This window comes from Gopherus flavomarginatus, chromosome 2, assembly GCF_025201925.1.
Source record: "Gopherus flavomarginatus isolate rGopFla2 chromosome 2, rGopFla2.mat.asm, whole genome shotgun sequence".
NCBI lineage: Eukaryota > Metazoa > Chordata > Testudines > Testudinidae > Gopherus > Gopherus flavomarginatus.
In genome coordinates this window covers 12,884,951-12,900,153 of record NC_066618.1, presented here as the reverse complement: position 1 = coordinate 12,900,153, position 15,203 = coordinate 12,884,951, and the positions used below count along the sequence as shown (strand labels likewise).

General features: G+C 46.8%; 1 protein-coding gene across 2 annotated transcripts in view; it reads left to right on the top strand.

Moving 5' to 3' along the window:
- PLCD1 (phospholipase C delta 1) overlaps positions 1–13,676 on the top strand; it is a 98,680-nt gene extending 85,004 nt beyond the window's left edge. For both annotated transcript variants that reach the window (XM_050942529.1, XM_050942528.1), the window contains exons 11-15: positions 311–427; positions 2,610–2,788; positions 4,491–4,623; positions 11,107–11,256; positions 12,445–13,676. In XM_050942529.1, coding sequence (XP_050798486.1) covers positions 311–427; positions 2,610–2,788; positions 4,491–4,623; positions 11,107–11,256; positions 12,445–12,536 — 671 coding nt within the window. In that variant the 3' untranslated portion in view covers positions 12,537–13,676. The remainder of the gene's footprint in view (positions 1–310; positions 428–2,609; positions 2,789–4,490; positions 4,624–11,106; positions 11,257–12,444) is intronic.
- The last annotated feature ends 1,527 nt before the right edge of the window (positions 13,677–15,203 follow it).

Genomic DNA, 15,203 nt, shown 5'->3' with positions numbered 1-15,203 from the left:
AGTGCTGTCTTTTGGATCTCTTTTGTAATCCACAACTGGTACCTTGAGGGTATTTTAGCCAGAGCAGCATTTTACACTCCTTAAGCATGGTAGCAAAAATCTTAAATAGATATTGTAATGTGGTGAATTGTGTGTGTGTATGTAAGTAATGTAGGTACAACACTGCAGTTGGCCGGACAGAATTATTTCAGCGATGTCTCCCAGCTGGGTTAAAAGTTAAAATACAGGCGAAGACAAGTAAAGGAGCTGCATGACATTAAAAAGGAATAAAAATAGCACAAATCACTCAAAAGGGTGTTTATTTCTCTAGGAACCAGTTTTATTCATCACAACATCAGGCATTTGAGCCGGGTCTATCCTGCTGGCTGGAGGACAGATTCTTCCAACTATAACCCAGTTGACTTGTGGAACGTTGGCTGTCAGATCAGTAAGTGCAATTGAAAGCTACCAGGTTGCAAACTGGACCCAGATCAACAGGGACCTAAATGTTGTTAGTATCTGACTGACCTGTGTGTGGCCTCAGTCCCTGAAGAGAGGCTAAGCGCTGATTCGGCATGGAGACCGATCAACCCTGTAACCCAGCACACTGACGGAGAAGATTATTTATAGACCTGGTCTGTGGTAATTCACCACTATTGTCAATAGAGCACATCACGCACGTTGATGAATGTTTGCTCACAACACGCTATACTATGCTATGCTGTGCAGGTTCTTATACTGTGCTTATCACTGTAGTATCTCATTCTAGCACATTCTAGTAAACACATTCTAGCAATGCATTAAACAACATGATTAACATCTGTCATGAGTTTTGTTTTCTGTGAGATAGTGAACTCTTGGTATTTGTGTTTAACAAATGGGGAACGCAGAAACAGAAGATACATACCCCAGGTCAGACAGAAAACTTGTGGCTAGCCAGGAATGAATGTAGACCTCCTGAGTCCCAGTGCAGTGCTGTAACTATGAAGCTCCATATTTCCTCATTTTCTGCAGCTGCTTCCTGTATTCAGAGCGTAATGTAGGTAATGTAATTGTGTGTGTTCCATGCCTAACCACTAGAAAAGTATTTCTCAATGACCGGTTCCTGGACTGGTATTAGTTCCTGAGATCTCCCTGACACAGTTTAGGAAGGCAGCAAGCCAGTCCCTGGTATCAAAAAGGTTGAGAAATACTGCACTAGAGGGCACCAATATGTATCAAGACCCATAGTAGTGGAGGGATACAGTGTGACAAAGAAAGAAGCAACATCAGGTGAATAAGCAAGCCGGTTATTTAGCCTGCTGTCTGTGCCTTAGCTGGTGAGTTCCTGGGTACAAAAGTAACAGATCTAACACAAAGTAGCAATCTTTAAACATTCCTGGAACACTGAAACTTTGAGGAGATACGAATGTTTCAAAAACAAATTGTGAAAACAAGGGCTCCATGAAGCTACTCATGAAATAAAGTATTATTGCCCGTTCCATGGTCCAATGGTTAGAGAATGCGCTTGAAGGTCTGGCATTCTGGGTTCTATTCCCAACTGCTGCTGTGACCTTGGAGAATTCACTGAGACCAACATTGTTAAACATGGGTGCTGAAAATTGGGCACCTATGTAAGTGGGCAGATTATGTTGCATTTATTTGTTTTATTTATTGGTGAAAAAATAGAGGTGTGAATGAGAGGATCATTTTTGTCTTTAATTTTTGTAGGGCACTTAGGACTTAGTGGTCATGGTGGAAAACCAGCTGAACATGAGCTCCCACTACAGCATGGTGGCAAGGAACGTTAACACGCTCCTCGTCTGTATAAGCAAAGGAATATCGAGTAGAAGCAGAGACGTAGTATTATCTCTGTATGCGGCACTTGTGAGACCACTACTGGATATAGTGTCCAGTTCTGGTGTACACACTTCAAAAAAGGTGTTGATAACCTGGAGAGGGGCTCAGAAAAGAGCTACCACAATGATTCGAGGTCTGGAAAACCTGCCATATAGTGCGAGAGTAAAGAAGTTCAGTCTATTTAGTCTAGCCAAGAGAAGGCTGAGAGGTGATTTGATCAGTCTATAAGGCTCAGGTCCCCAGAGGTATGTAGGTTTCTAAATACCTTTGAAGATCTGGGTCTAAGTAACTACATGGAAATTTCTGAAAATAGAGAGCTTCTTAATCTAGCAGACAAAGGCCTAAAAATCTCAGATGGCTGGAAACTGAAGCTGGATAAATTCAGAGTGGAAGAAAAGTGCAGTTTTCAGTGAGTTAATTAGCCATTGAAACAACTTACCTATGGATGTGGTGGGTTCTTCAGCACTGGAAATCTTTTAACCAGTATTGAAAGTCTCTCTCAAAGATACTCTCCATTTCAACCTGAGGGTGTAGTCTCAGTTTAGGAATTACTGGGTGAAACTCTGTGTTATGCAGGAGGTCAGACTAGATGGTCAGGATGGTCCCTTTAAAGTCTGTGAAATCCTCAGGTGAAAAGTGCTCTGGGAAGCAAAGTTTATCACTATTGTGCTGCAGATCACAAAGGCAAATCTTTATATGCATGAAGGTAGCTGTATTCTGTAAAAAGCACTATAAAACCAGGTGTGTTGGCTTACAGGAAGGTGAATTTATTTTATTTTTTTTTGTTCCAGTTGCCTTGAATTTCCAGACGCCAGGCCCAGAAATGGATATTTACCAGGGTCGATTCCAGGACAATGGGTTTTCTGGGTATGTCCTAAAGCCACACTTCCTTCGGGACAAGCAATCCAAATTCAATCCCAAATCCATCACTGAAGGAGCCTGGTGGATGCGGAAGAAACTCCAGATTAAAGTAAGAATTGGAATAGGAAAATTGTAACAGCAATGCCAACTTTGTGTGCTTCTACAAATCTAAATTCTGCCACCTCTCCCTGCACTGAGCAGTACCTTCACGGGCCTGACTCACCAAGATTGAAACTCCTGCTTAAATCCAGCTCTAGTCATCGAAGTAATCAATCATGTGCATGAGTCCCCATTGACTTCAGTTTTCAGAGTAGCAGCCGTGTTAGTCTGTATCCGCAAAAAGAACAGGAGCACTTGTGGCACCTTAGAGACTAACAAATTTATTTCAGCATGAGCTTTCATGAGCTACAGTTCACTTCTTTGGATGCGCAGAATGGAACACAGACAGGAGATATTTATACGTACAGAGAACATGAAAAGGTGGAAATATGCATACCAACAGGAAGAGTCTAATCAATTGAGATGAGCTGTCATCAGCAGGAGAAAAAAAACTTTTGAAGTGATAATTAAGATGACCTATAGAAGGTGTGAGGAGAACTTAACATAGGGAAATAGATTCAATTAGTGTAATGACCCAACTATTCCCAGTCTCTGTTTAGGCCTGAGTTAATTGTATCTAATTTGCATATTAATTCGAGTTCAGCAGTCTCTCTTTGGAGTCTGTTTTTGAAGTTTTTTTGTAGCAAAATTGCCACCTTCAAGTCTGTCACTGAGTGGTTAGAGAGGTTGAAGTGTTCTCCCACTGGTTTTTGAATGTTATGATTCCTGATGTCAGATTTGTGTCCATTTATTCTTTTGCATAGAGACTGTCCGGTTTGGCCAATGTACATGGCAGAGGGGCATTGCTGGCACATGATGGCACATATCACATTGGTAGATGTGCAGGTGAACGAGCCCCTGATGGTGTGGCTGATGTGATTAGGTCCTATCTTGGTGTCACTTGAATAGATATGTGGAGAGAGCTGGCATCGGGCTTTGTTGACTTCAGTGTGAATCGGGGCCTCTGCGAGAATTCCTTTCAAAGTCAAAGGAACTGCTCACAAAGTAAAGCCCCAGTTCAGCAAAGACTCACGCACATGCTTAACTTGATGCACAGTGTAGTCAATGGGATTATTCAGTATTCATAAAGTGAAGGAGATGTGTAAATCTTGGTAGGCTCGGGGCCTATGGTACTATAAGGTCTGTGGGGCAGGGGCTGTCTTGGTCTGTGTTTGAACAGTGCCTAGCACAGTGCGGTCCTGATCCATGACTGCAGCTGCTAAGACGATCGCAATTCAAATAATAAATTATGATAATAATGCGTTGGGGTGGCAGAGCCCAGCTCACAGACAGCACTCTCTTTTCATGACTTCGCCTTCTTGGTTTAGTATAAAATGTGTGAAGAGGATAAAACAAGGGTAGTCAGGGCTCATAGGTCATTATTTATTGTTATGGCTACAAGCATTTATTTGGTAAACATCCTTCAGTTTTGGTTCAGGGGATAAATTGCTCATCAGCAGGCGTCCATTAGGAATTCTTTCTCCCTGCCCCTTGCCATGGCTGGTGGAGCATTGCACAGTTGACCAAGAACACTGTGGCCTTTTCACACCTTTCCCTGAAGCATCAGGTGCTGGAGTTTTGCGAGAACGGTGGTCTGACTTGCTATACTTGCTGTATTCCCAAGGGATATTGCCTTGAGAAAAGAGATGACAGTTTTGCAAATCAGGTCTCATCCTGAGTGTGTGCCACTGTCCCCTCTGCTTCCTCTGCAGATCATCTCCGGCCAGCAGCTGCCCAAGGTGAACAAAAGCAAAAACTCCATTGTGGATCCAAGGGTGACAGTCGAGGTTCATGGGGTCCAGCGGGACAATGGCAAGAAACAAAGCAAAGTCATTGAAAACAACGGTAAGAGAGATTTCTGCATCACAGCTTGGCTTCCCACTCCATCAGAGCATCCCACGGACACGCTGGCATGGTTTCACTCTATGCACAAGTAATGTAATGTAATTCACACCCCAACATGCTTTCGTGCGATGACACCCTCCAAAGTGCAGCTAAACGTGGCCTCCCCTCACCCACCCTGATGTACCCACCGGCAGGTAGAACAGCTCATGGTACAGAGCAGCAGGCTCAGATCTGGACCCGCTGCCATGCCTCTGCTCCTGGGTATGGACAGTGAGCCAGATCCTGAGCTCATTAACACTGGTGCAAAAACAGGATAACTGCATGGATTTGTTACCATTGGGCTCAGGCCTCAGTGACCTTTCAGAAGGAAAGAAATTTCCTCTGGAGGGATCGGCCTGTCCTTTGCCTGCTCTCAAGCCTGGAGAGGATTCATGAGAGGCCACAGCCGTATGCCTCTGCAGTGGCTGTGCCACTCTTGCCCTTGCCCCTGGACTTGTCTGCTGGGATCTGTCCACAGAGGGTCCCCTCTGTACATGGGTCTGGTGGGAATGGTCTCACCCACTCAATGGGCCGTAGGGACTGAACCATCCTCCTCATAGCATGGTGCTTACACTCTTTGATGGGACAGGGTGGGGAAACTTCGGATCTGTCCTGTGGATAAATATAGGACTTAATTCACCAGGGAAGCCAAACTGGCACCTTTCACCAGTGCTAAATTCACATACATCATGGACATCTAGGACAGGGAGTCTCAAACTAGGGCTCAGGACCCCTGAGGGGGTTGCAAGGTTATTACATGGGAGGGTCATGAGCTGTCAGGCTCTACCCCAAACCCCACTTTGCCTCCAGCAATTATAAAGGTGTTAAATATATTAAAATGTGTTTTTCATTTATAAGGGGGGGGGTTCACACTCAGATGCTTGGCATGTGAAAGGGGTCACCAGTACAAAAGTTTGAGAACCACTGCTCTAGGAGGAAGGATGAAAGGTCTTGTGGTTACAGACTGTGGCCCTGAAGAGCCGGGGTCAATTACTGCTCTGCCACAGACTTCCTCTGTGACCTTGGGGAAGTCACTTATTCTCTCCTACGTGCAGTTCCCTATCAGCAAAATGGAGACAATGATACTTCCCTCCTCACAGGCTGTTGTGAGGATGGATCATTAGTAACAGTGAGGCTAGCTGCTACTTCATTGATGAGTGCCATATAATTACCTAGAGCAAGAAATAACTTTAGATTCCTCTCCTGCAAGACTGATCCAGGCAGTAAATAGCTGTCAAATCAACACGCACTTTCCTCACAGAGACAGGGAAAGATGCTGCTCACAATGCACACACACAGACTACACTATTGTGTGGCATCAAAGCCAAGTGCATGTAAACACCATCCACATTTTCTCCAGGGCGAGCGGTATTTCCCTTTTCCTCCTTTCCTTCCTTCCTGGTTTAGATTTCAGTTAGTAAAACGTGGCCCCGCTCCAGAGGTTCGTGTCTGTTTCCTTTCAGTCACATGCCTGTGGGTTTAGAAACAGCTCAGTAACTTCCTCGCCAAATTCTGCCCTGTGCATGTACCATCACAAGGCCTGGAGCTACAGAGCTGCTGGGCACCTACCGCTCCCGTTGACTTTAGGGGAGTTTACTGTCAGGAATGTTTACAGAAAGAGGGACTTTTCAGTGAATGTTGCAAAATGGGACAGGAATTCCAAATTTGTTGGGGTCACTGTTTGAGCTGGAAACCTGATACAAGTTACATCAAGGGCTCTGTCCTGCATGGCCCTGAGGCCCAGATCCTCAAAAGTATTTGGGCACCTAACTCCCATCAGCACTTAAATACCTCTGCGGATCTAAGCCTGAGTGCCCTGAGCTTCCATTGAAATCAGTGAGATGTTCTCACCCCACAGGAGGAGGGGAAGTCCCAAATCAAGGAACAGTCTCAAATCAGGGAACAGATTCAATGGGCACTGGGAATGCTTGGGATTTCTGACTGTTACCAGGTAGGGGCCACAGGGCACAATGTTGAGCTGTTGCTTTGCACATGCAAATCCCCTAGTGACCAAAGCATAGTCTTGGGACTAATGCTGTCAAATCCGCCCAGGACCAGTCAGTGACGATCTTGCCTTCCCACAAAATCTAAATGGACCAGATGCCGGAGATTAGACCTTAACTGTTAGCGCTGCCTTGTCTTGTGACATCAAGGAAGCTGCTCTCCATAAACAAGCTATGAAGATATTGACCTTTAATCGTGTCATTGTGATGCCCAATCAAAACATCGCAGGGAGTGGTTCTTAGATCAAAGGGTTGTAGATCCAGGCTGAGCTTTCCGGAGCACATCCCTCACTGTTCCTCCTGCACCCCCACCTGGGAAGGAGATGGATGACATGACTCTGTGGACGGTTGTGTGAAATCAGTGCTTCCTGATGAGTTCATGTAGGAATCATCAGCTTAGTAGCTAAGGCTCTTAATTCCCATTAGGAGTGAATAAGAGGTGGGAGTTGTGTCTCTGAAAATCTCCTCGTAGCTCGTCAATTATCTATTTACATATATTTTACATTCACATCAGCTCACAGTTTTGCTGCAAGGCTTGCAACTTTGTAGTGTTTTTTCACAGTCCCTCCCAGCTCCTGGAGTTACGCGGTTACACAAGACTTTCAACTTTCATTAGTAAAGAGTAAGTGGCTGAGCCCTTGTCGTTGCAGGGCAGAGCTTGGAAAGAGGACCCGAGTGTGCCCTAAAGACTCAAACCAGAAAGCAAAGAAGAAGCACCCCAACTTTATTACTTTTAAAACCTCTCAGGGGTTTTAAGCCAAACATTAGGATTTTTTTTGGATCCTGACTCATGCTTTTTGAATGGTTGGGCGTGGCAATACTGATCCTAGTCCAGGCAAGAAGGGGTTCAGAAGTGCGTTTGTTCAACTTAAATGTCCCATTTAATGCCTTTGTCTGATGAGAGCATCAGACTGAAAATGGACTACCCGCAAATGTTCCCCTTGTGAATAGTATTCCCAGCAAACCACTGTGTGTCTGAGGCCCAATTCTGCAATGCTCTCAGTTCCTGTGCCCTTCAGTGGATGCTGAGGGCACGCAGTGCCCTGCAGGGGTGAGCCCACTGTTTGCTTCGCTAGAGCAGGCCTCGCCCAGAACCACTGTCCTCTGAACAATTTGTATAGAGCTCCGCTGAGTTTTGAACAGGATGTTCTATCCATCTCCTTGTTTGTTTCTTGGGAGTGGCTTGTTTAAACGACAAACAAACCAGCTGAGCTCAGACATTCTGAAGTGTGGGTGCCTCTGATCTGATTAGCCCGTTTGTTACTTTGTCAGCTGCTCAGCTTTGATTTTGTGGTTCTGATCATCTGGTCGCAAGATCCCCATCAGCAGTAGAAATGAGGCTGAACCAAAGCCCAAACCTGAATGTCCCCAGCTCCAATCAGTGCCCAAATCTAGTGTTTGGGTTCTGGCCTCTGCAGCGTTGACGGGATGAATGAATGTCCAAAAGATCAGAGCTTTGCTTCAGATATTCCTCTGAAACGCAATACTACAGTACTTAGTACTTCTTGGCCAGAGATCTCACAGGGCTTTACTCAGGCATCTGTATCCTCTTGTTACAGATGTGGAAACTGAAGTGGGTGAGGGCTGGATTGTGCCTTTTGGCAGGGTCCTGAGCCTTGCTAGAAGGCAGCCACACCACTGAGGCATAATTCCCTCCCTGCTTCACTCTAGCTTTGGGGGTCTAGCAATGTGCTGCTGACCCAAACCAGCAGCAAACTCTGCCACCCCCTGCACCAGCACAGCTGTATGGTCAGCGCTTTATGGGTGGAGCCAAAGCTCACTCCATTCACCATCTACTTGCTCCTGGGTCTGCGTAGCTGACCTGAGTAGCGCGTGCAGGGGCGTTCGTACTGCCCCTTATCCCACAGCACAGATGTGTCGTCCAAGTCACAAGGTAGCCTCAGTGATTTACGTAACATCAGTCAGTATCAGAGCTGGGCAGGAAGCGTCTGGCTGTCTGCCTGGGTCCCTATGCACTCCCTCATTTCCAGCTGACCCAGACCTTTACAACTGATCAGATTGGCCAGAGCAGCCTCTGTTCTTCAAACAAAGGGTAATGTGTGATTTGAGTAAGATGCTGGGAATTTCAGTGATCCAAAAGAGGGGGTGGCTCTTGTGTTCCTCGCAACCAGATTGTCCAATCCTGTGAGGATGGAGAGAAACCCCAGAGGTATCACCTTTGGCTCCCGATCCACTGTTCAGATCTGGGGTTTGTTCCAGCTCTCTGGGGCATTTTTGACCTCCAGAGCCAGATCTCAGGTCAGCTAGTGACCAGCCCACCCTCAGGGTGTAGGTGGGGACCAGGGCTGCGTTTATGATAGGGCTCCTCTCTGCAAAAAGCTGATGGATTTTTTGCCCAGGTCTGTTCTATCACAGGAGAGTGGAGATGACTGTGATCCCTTCCAGCTCTGCTATTTCTTTTACTAACTGGTAAATGAAACTTCAGCAGCTCTTTTAGTTAAAGTGGGTCTAACAAAGAAAAGCTGCAGCAGATCTCAGTCAGTTTCATTACTGACTAAGTGCTATTGTCTGTATGCAGAAAAGAAATCCCAATTCAAAAACTATAAACCAGTTGGGCAGAGACCTAATCCTATCTCGGGCAGAACTGCGTACTCAGCCAGTTGGAGCTTTGCCTGAATCAAGACAGCAGGGCTGGGCCTGTTGAATTCTCCCCGGCACTCAGGGCTGTTCCCCTGAACAGTTGCACTTCTTCCTGTTCATCTTAGACCAGAGGTGGGTAAACTACGGCCCACAAGCCACATCCGGCCCTTGGGACCATCCTGCTCAGCCCCTGAGCTCCTGCCCCGGGAGGCTAGCCCCCAGCCCCTCCCCTGATGTTCCCCCGCAGCCTCAGCTCACTCGCTCCACCGCCGGCGCAAGCCTCTGTGGGGTGGGGCTGTGAGCTCCTGGGGCAGCTCCGTTGCAGAACCCAGCCTGACCAGGGCTCTGTGCTGCACGGCAGCGGTGTGGCCCGGCTCCAGCCGGGCAGCACGGCTGTAGCGCCGCCAGCCACCGGTGCTCCAGGTAGCGCAGTAAGGGGACAGGGAACAGGGGGGGTTGGATAGAGGGCAGGGGAGTTTGGGGTGGTGGTCGGGGGCGGGGGTATGGATAGTGGTTCGGGCGGTTGGGGGAGGAACAGGGGGGTTGAATGGGGGCAGGAGTTCCGGGAGGGCAGTCAGGAAAATGGGAGGGTTGGATGGGGCAGCAGAGGGCAGTCAGGGGCAGGGGTTCCGGGGGGCTGTCAGGGGACAGGGAGAAGGGGTGGTTGGATGGGACGGGGGTCCCGAGGGGGCCATCAGGAAGGAGGGGGGATTGGATGGGGTGGTGGGGGGCAGTCAGGGGCAGGGATTCTAGGGGCAGTCAGGAATTAGAGGAGGGGTTGTATGGGGCAACGGGGGCCTGAGGGTGGTCAGGGGACAGGGAGTGGCGGTGTGTGGATGGGGCAGGGATCCCATAGAGGCCATCAGGGAATGGGAGGGGTTGGGGCAGGAGTCCGGGGGACGCAGATAGGTGGGGCAGGCCACAACCCCCTCCCCTAACCGACTATCCATACAGTTTACGAAACCCAATGCAGCCCTCAGGTTTGCTCGCCCCATCTTTGACTTATCCCCACATGAGACAACTGCTTTGCTGAATTCAGCAGCAGTTTGCATCTGAACCACCCACTACATCATTGGAGAAGTATCCTGCTTCTTTTAAAAAGATGCCCTATGAACCACAATTTGGGCTAGGTCAGGTAGCGGTGCCATGTACTCACAAACAGGTAGGTGGGTAATTTTGGATGAAAGAGGGATTTTCTCTTTCCCCTTAAGATTTACCTATTGAATTCCTGGGGTCAATTCTCAGAATACTTGTGCAGCACTGGACCTGCAGATCTTTGCTCACCTTGGTAATCTAGGTGACATCAACACTCAACAGGAGTCAGTGTTGGTTAGTCCCAAATGGGAATTTACAGCCTCTGAGTCAGTTCACCATGGAAAGGCTTCTGCAGAGTACCAAGAGGATAAGGCCAATCCCCCACAACTAGATGAGAGCCACTGGGTCTTGTTGCAGTAGAGGGGACTCCATGAGCCAATGTATGGTCAGAAATGCCATAGTAGAGTGAAAAAGCTTGTTTCCAGTCCAATTGTTTGTGGTTCGCATTGTTCCAATCAGTTCATGGATTTCTAGAGCAAATTCTGGACCTCACTGAAGTCAGTGGCAAAACACCCATTGATTTCGGTGGGACTGAGATTTCATGCATGGGTTTTAAGGCCAGAACAGACCGTTCTGATCAGCTGGTCTGACCTCCTGTGTAATGCAGGCCAGAGAATTCCGCCCCGTGATTCCTGCGTCAAGCCTAATAGCTTGTGTCTGAGCTGGAGCCTATCTGCCAAGCAAGATATCCCATCTTGATTTCAGCTTGGCATGACTGGTTTTATTTTTCTTCACCCTTTCTCAGGGTTTAACCCAAAGTGGGATGAAGAGTTTGGATTTGACATTGACGTCCCCGAACTTGCTCTGGTCCGTTTTGTGGTGGAAGACTTCGATGTATCAACCAAAAACGACTTCATTGGACAGTACACCATCCCCTTCACCTGTCTAAAGCAAGGTAAGGAGCTTTGGAGCAGAGCAAACAACACCAGCTTGGCCCTTTAAAAGCAAGCAGTGCCCTAGAGAGGCTAACAGCCTGGGTTTTCCCGCATGACCAGCTGTTACCCTGAGACCACTGACTGCCTGAGTCTTTGTTTGTTAGGATTAGGGTAGCGTGGCCTCCAGAGACTTCCCTTAAAGGCCCAGCATAAGCCATTACATTGACCACTGCGGAATGGTGTCATTGTTTTGGAGACCCGAGTAATACATTGTAAGAAAGATGCTGGGAAAACGCACACGATGGATTCACTTGCAGGCGTGCAGCAGGAAACAGGATGTGGTTTGAGCATACTCTGAAGTGAAGCAGCTTCACTTCAGCATGCTCTCAGCCTGCCTCGGAAAGGCCAGGTGCTACAGGAAGCAGTGGTGTTAATGCCGAAGGCAGTTCACTTCTGTCGGGGTCGGTACGGAGCCAGTGCCTCAGGGGCACTCTGATACTAGTGCTGCCCTCTTTGCCAGCACAATACGAACCAAAGGGTCTGAACACGAGTGATCATGAGTGATCTATTGTAAACGTAGTGGGACCAGACCCAGTTTCAGGTTAAATGGGAACTCTGCCCAGTGTATTCCTAGCAACGTAATAAGCACTGTAATTAGGGGGTGGATAAGTAGGGACCTTTAAAAAATATCTGGATATATTGTTTATGGAGTAGCACCAATAGGGAAGCAGTGATTAGGGCAGGGTGGCAGTAGTAGGATTCTTGGTTCCTATTCTTGGCTCTCCCACTGCCTGTGAGCCACTGGGCAAGTCATGTAAAGCTAACGTATTCACTGAACCAGCTAATGCTTGTTGAGGGCTTTGAGACCCTCCGATGGAAAGAGCTGTAGAAGCGGTGTGAAGTGTAATTGTGGAGTCATAACATATCACTGTATTGTACCATAACACAGTGCACTGGTGTACCTGTTCTATATGGCCCAAAGTTAAAGGTCAGGGAAGGGGAAGACTCGGGCATAGGAAATGGAAGTGATGTGGGATGGTCACTCTTTAGCATTGCAGTAGAAATGCCCCAGTCCTGCGTATAAAAAATAAGCTGCTCTCTCACATCTTTACATCCAAGCCCATGGTGCTGCGTGTAAAATATTCAGAGTAGCAACCACGGCGTCACTTGAAACTTAACGTTTGTGTCTGTGTATTTCCTCATTCCAGGCTACCGCCACATTCATCTTTTGACCAAGAATGGGGACCCGTACCCATCAGCCATGCTTTTTGTGCACATCAATATTCTGGACAATAATTAGAAACAGCAGCGGAACCTATCTTTCAAGAATCAATGGACACTGCTACAGACTAAAAATGAACCGAAATCTGCCCTCATCCCTACCCTGTGCAATCCCCAGTGCTGTCTCTGGGGTTGGAAGAGGTATAAGTCAGTGCAGCCTGACTGCCGTGCTGCTAAAAATACTCTTTGTTTCTGTACACACCCTCCATTCATTATGCTGAAAAGATTCTGAGACAGCTGTTGAGATTTTGTTAATAAGACTATTCAACGCATTTTGATTTTTAATGACTGGTCATTCTTATTTTACTCCTATTTTTATAGAGCAGTTTAGGGATTTTAAATGAATTTTTGATTTAGTGAAAGGGGTTGTGTTTGTTCACTGGAAGGCAGATGTGACACTTGGATCCTTGTCATTCTAAAGGTGCACATCCAAACTTTGTATAAGCAATATACGGTGGACAAATAAGCCGTGAGCCAAAGGCCAATGACGTCAGTGAACAAACACCTCTTGGCTTCAGATCAGGCCCATACGCCACTCTTTTAAATCCTAAATTGAGGCACAGTTCTGTCCTCTTTACTACAGTATAAAAAGCTACACTGCAAAGATTGCCTTTCTTTTGTAATATGATGAAAAATACGTGAACACTACTCCACTGGCTTGCCGTTTGCATCCAGCATGAACAGGGCTGAGTCGCATTCTTCAAAGGAAAGAAGTGGTTGTAAGCGGGGGAATTCTTTTTTAAACACAGGATGACCACAGAGACTTAATTTCACAGAAGACAATGTAAGCGTATTAAACTGAACGTATGGAAAGTGATTGTTTTTAAATACAATCTGTAAAACATTTTCAGTGTGTACGGAAAACATCTTTTTGAAGAAGGAGATGCCGAGAAAAAGGCGGTCGAAAGAATAATTGTAAATGTTTCGCTGGTTATTATTTGACTGGGTTGAACTGAACATCACAGCACAGTAAAAACAGGTAGCAGCTCTCTGAAAATGAAGGCAGAAAGGTGTGTGGGTTGTTTTGTTTTTTCCCAAAATACAGCTACAGAGCTAGAGGAATAATGTAGAGAGAAAATAATATATTTTCAAAAATTGTCCACACTTGTATTACTGATCATACTTCAGACTATTAAAAATGGAAGCATTCTGAAAAAGAGCCGATTTATTTTTCATCCTCTCTCTTCTTTGGTTACTTCTTGTAATGCACAGGGGAAGAATGTAAGTCTTGTCTGTTTCATCTTCCATATTTAGTCAGTTTCACTTTGTTCTAATGCATGACACAAGAAGAGGCCCAAAGCAATTGGGAGAAGGAAAGATGTCAGTGTCTCTTTGAGTCCTGTTCCACTCACTCCCCAACACTCCCGGGGCCCAAAATAGCCCAGGTGAGTCACCTTTAGCCAACACAACAAAGCCCCACTATTCAACTAGACTTCTGGTGGAAGATGTATTTTGCTGCAGTGTTTGCTAGCAGATATGTGAACCTTTCTTCTGGACACGCTGCTGTTGGCTGGTGTTCTAAACCATGAACTGTTTGATTGTTGTTTGGGGACTTAGGCTTTGTGTCTAAGCATTAAAAATACCCACTGAAACCCTTACTTTAAATTAGTTACTAGCAGCTAGGGGAGCACAAGTGCTAGCGGCAGCAGCACAAGCAGGTAAGATCTATTTCAGCATAACCTTGTTTTCTACAAACATAGTATATTGCTACAAGAGCTAACAGCTCTTTGATAGCACGCACTCATGCTATAGAGCTCTCCCTGTTCAGGAATACCCTGATCACACACGATGCTTTACCTAGCTGCTTACCAAAACTTCCCAGAGTCATTTTTATAGTCTTGTGGCAATCAAGAGGGCCCACCTGGGTTTCCCCAGGTGCCTCTTACGAAAGAGGCTGCAAACTGCCTGCTCAGGTCTTTGGAATCCATCTTCACCTTAAACAAACCCCTCCATAGCATAACCTTCCCTTTTAGCCAAAGGACAAAGACTGTTGTTTTTGGAGCAGATTGAGCAGGACTTCCATGCTGGCATCCTGTAGCACATGGATTTGTTACAAACTGGCAGCCAACTCTTGTGTTTTACCCCTTAGGAAGTTCAGACTCCAGGTGTGTGTTGTGTGACTGCTGGAGAGCAGGAATGTTGGTTCAGAAAAAAATCAGTGGAGAGACAACACTGCAGCTGAATCCCTGCTGTTGCCTTCCTGCTGAGGCTCTGGCTGCTTGTGAGGGGTTAGTGGGCTGGTCCCATCCTAGAGTGGGGGGCCAGGCTAAGGGGTGACTCACCAATAGCTGGCCTGGGGCATCCCTGCTTTCTCTTCACTGAACATTGGACTTTCTATTTGGCTGGCCAGAGGCTGCCTGAGACAATCTGCCATCCCCATCTTCATAGGCTTGGGGCAGCCCCCATTCCTTTCTTTAGGGCTAGTTTCAGGGGGCTCCTGAAACTTTGTGCTGTTGTATTCTGGAGTCATTGGTCAAGGTTGTGATTAGATCCACTGCATTAATGCTCTGGTGGTGAGTCTCAGTTTAATCTCTGGTTGCAGGCGCTGCCTGTGTTCTGCAAGTTCTGTGGATAAATAGGGGCGGAGGCACTAACTCAGCTGAAGGGTAAGGGGCAGCGAACTGCTCGGCTCGGGGAGATGTTACACCAGTGTCCTACTCACTTGGCATTGTTAAAGAACCTGCTG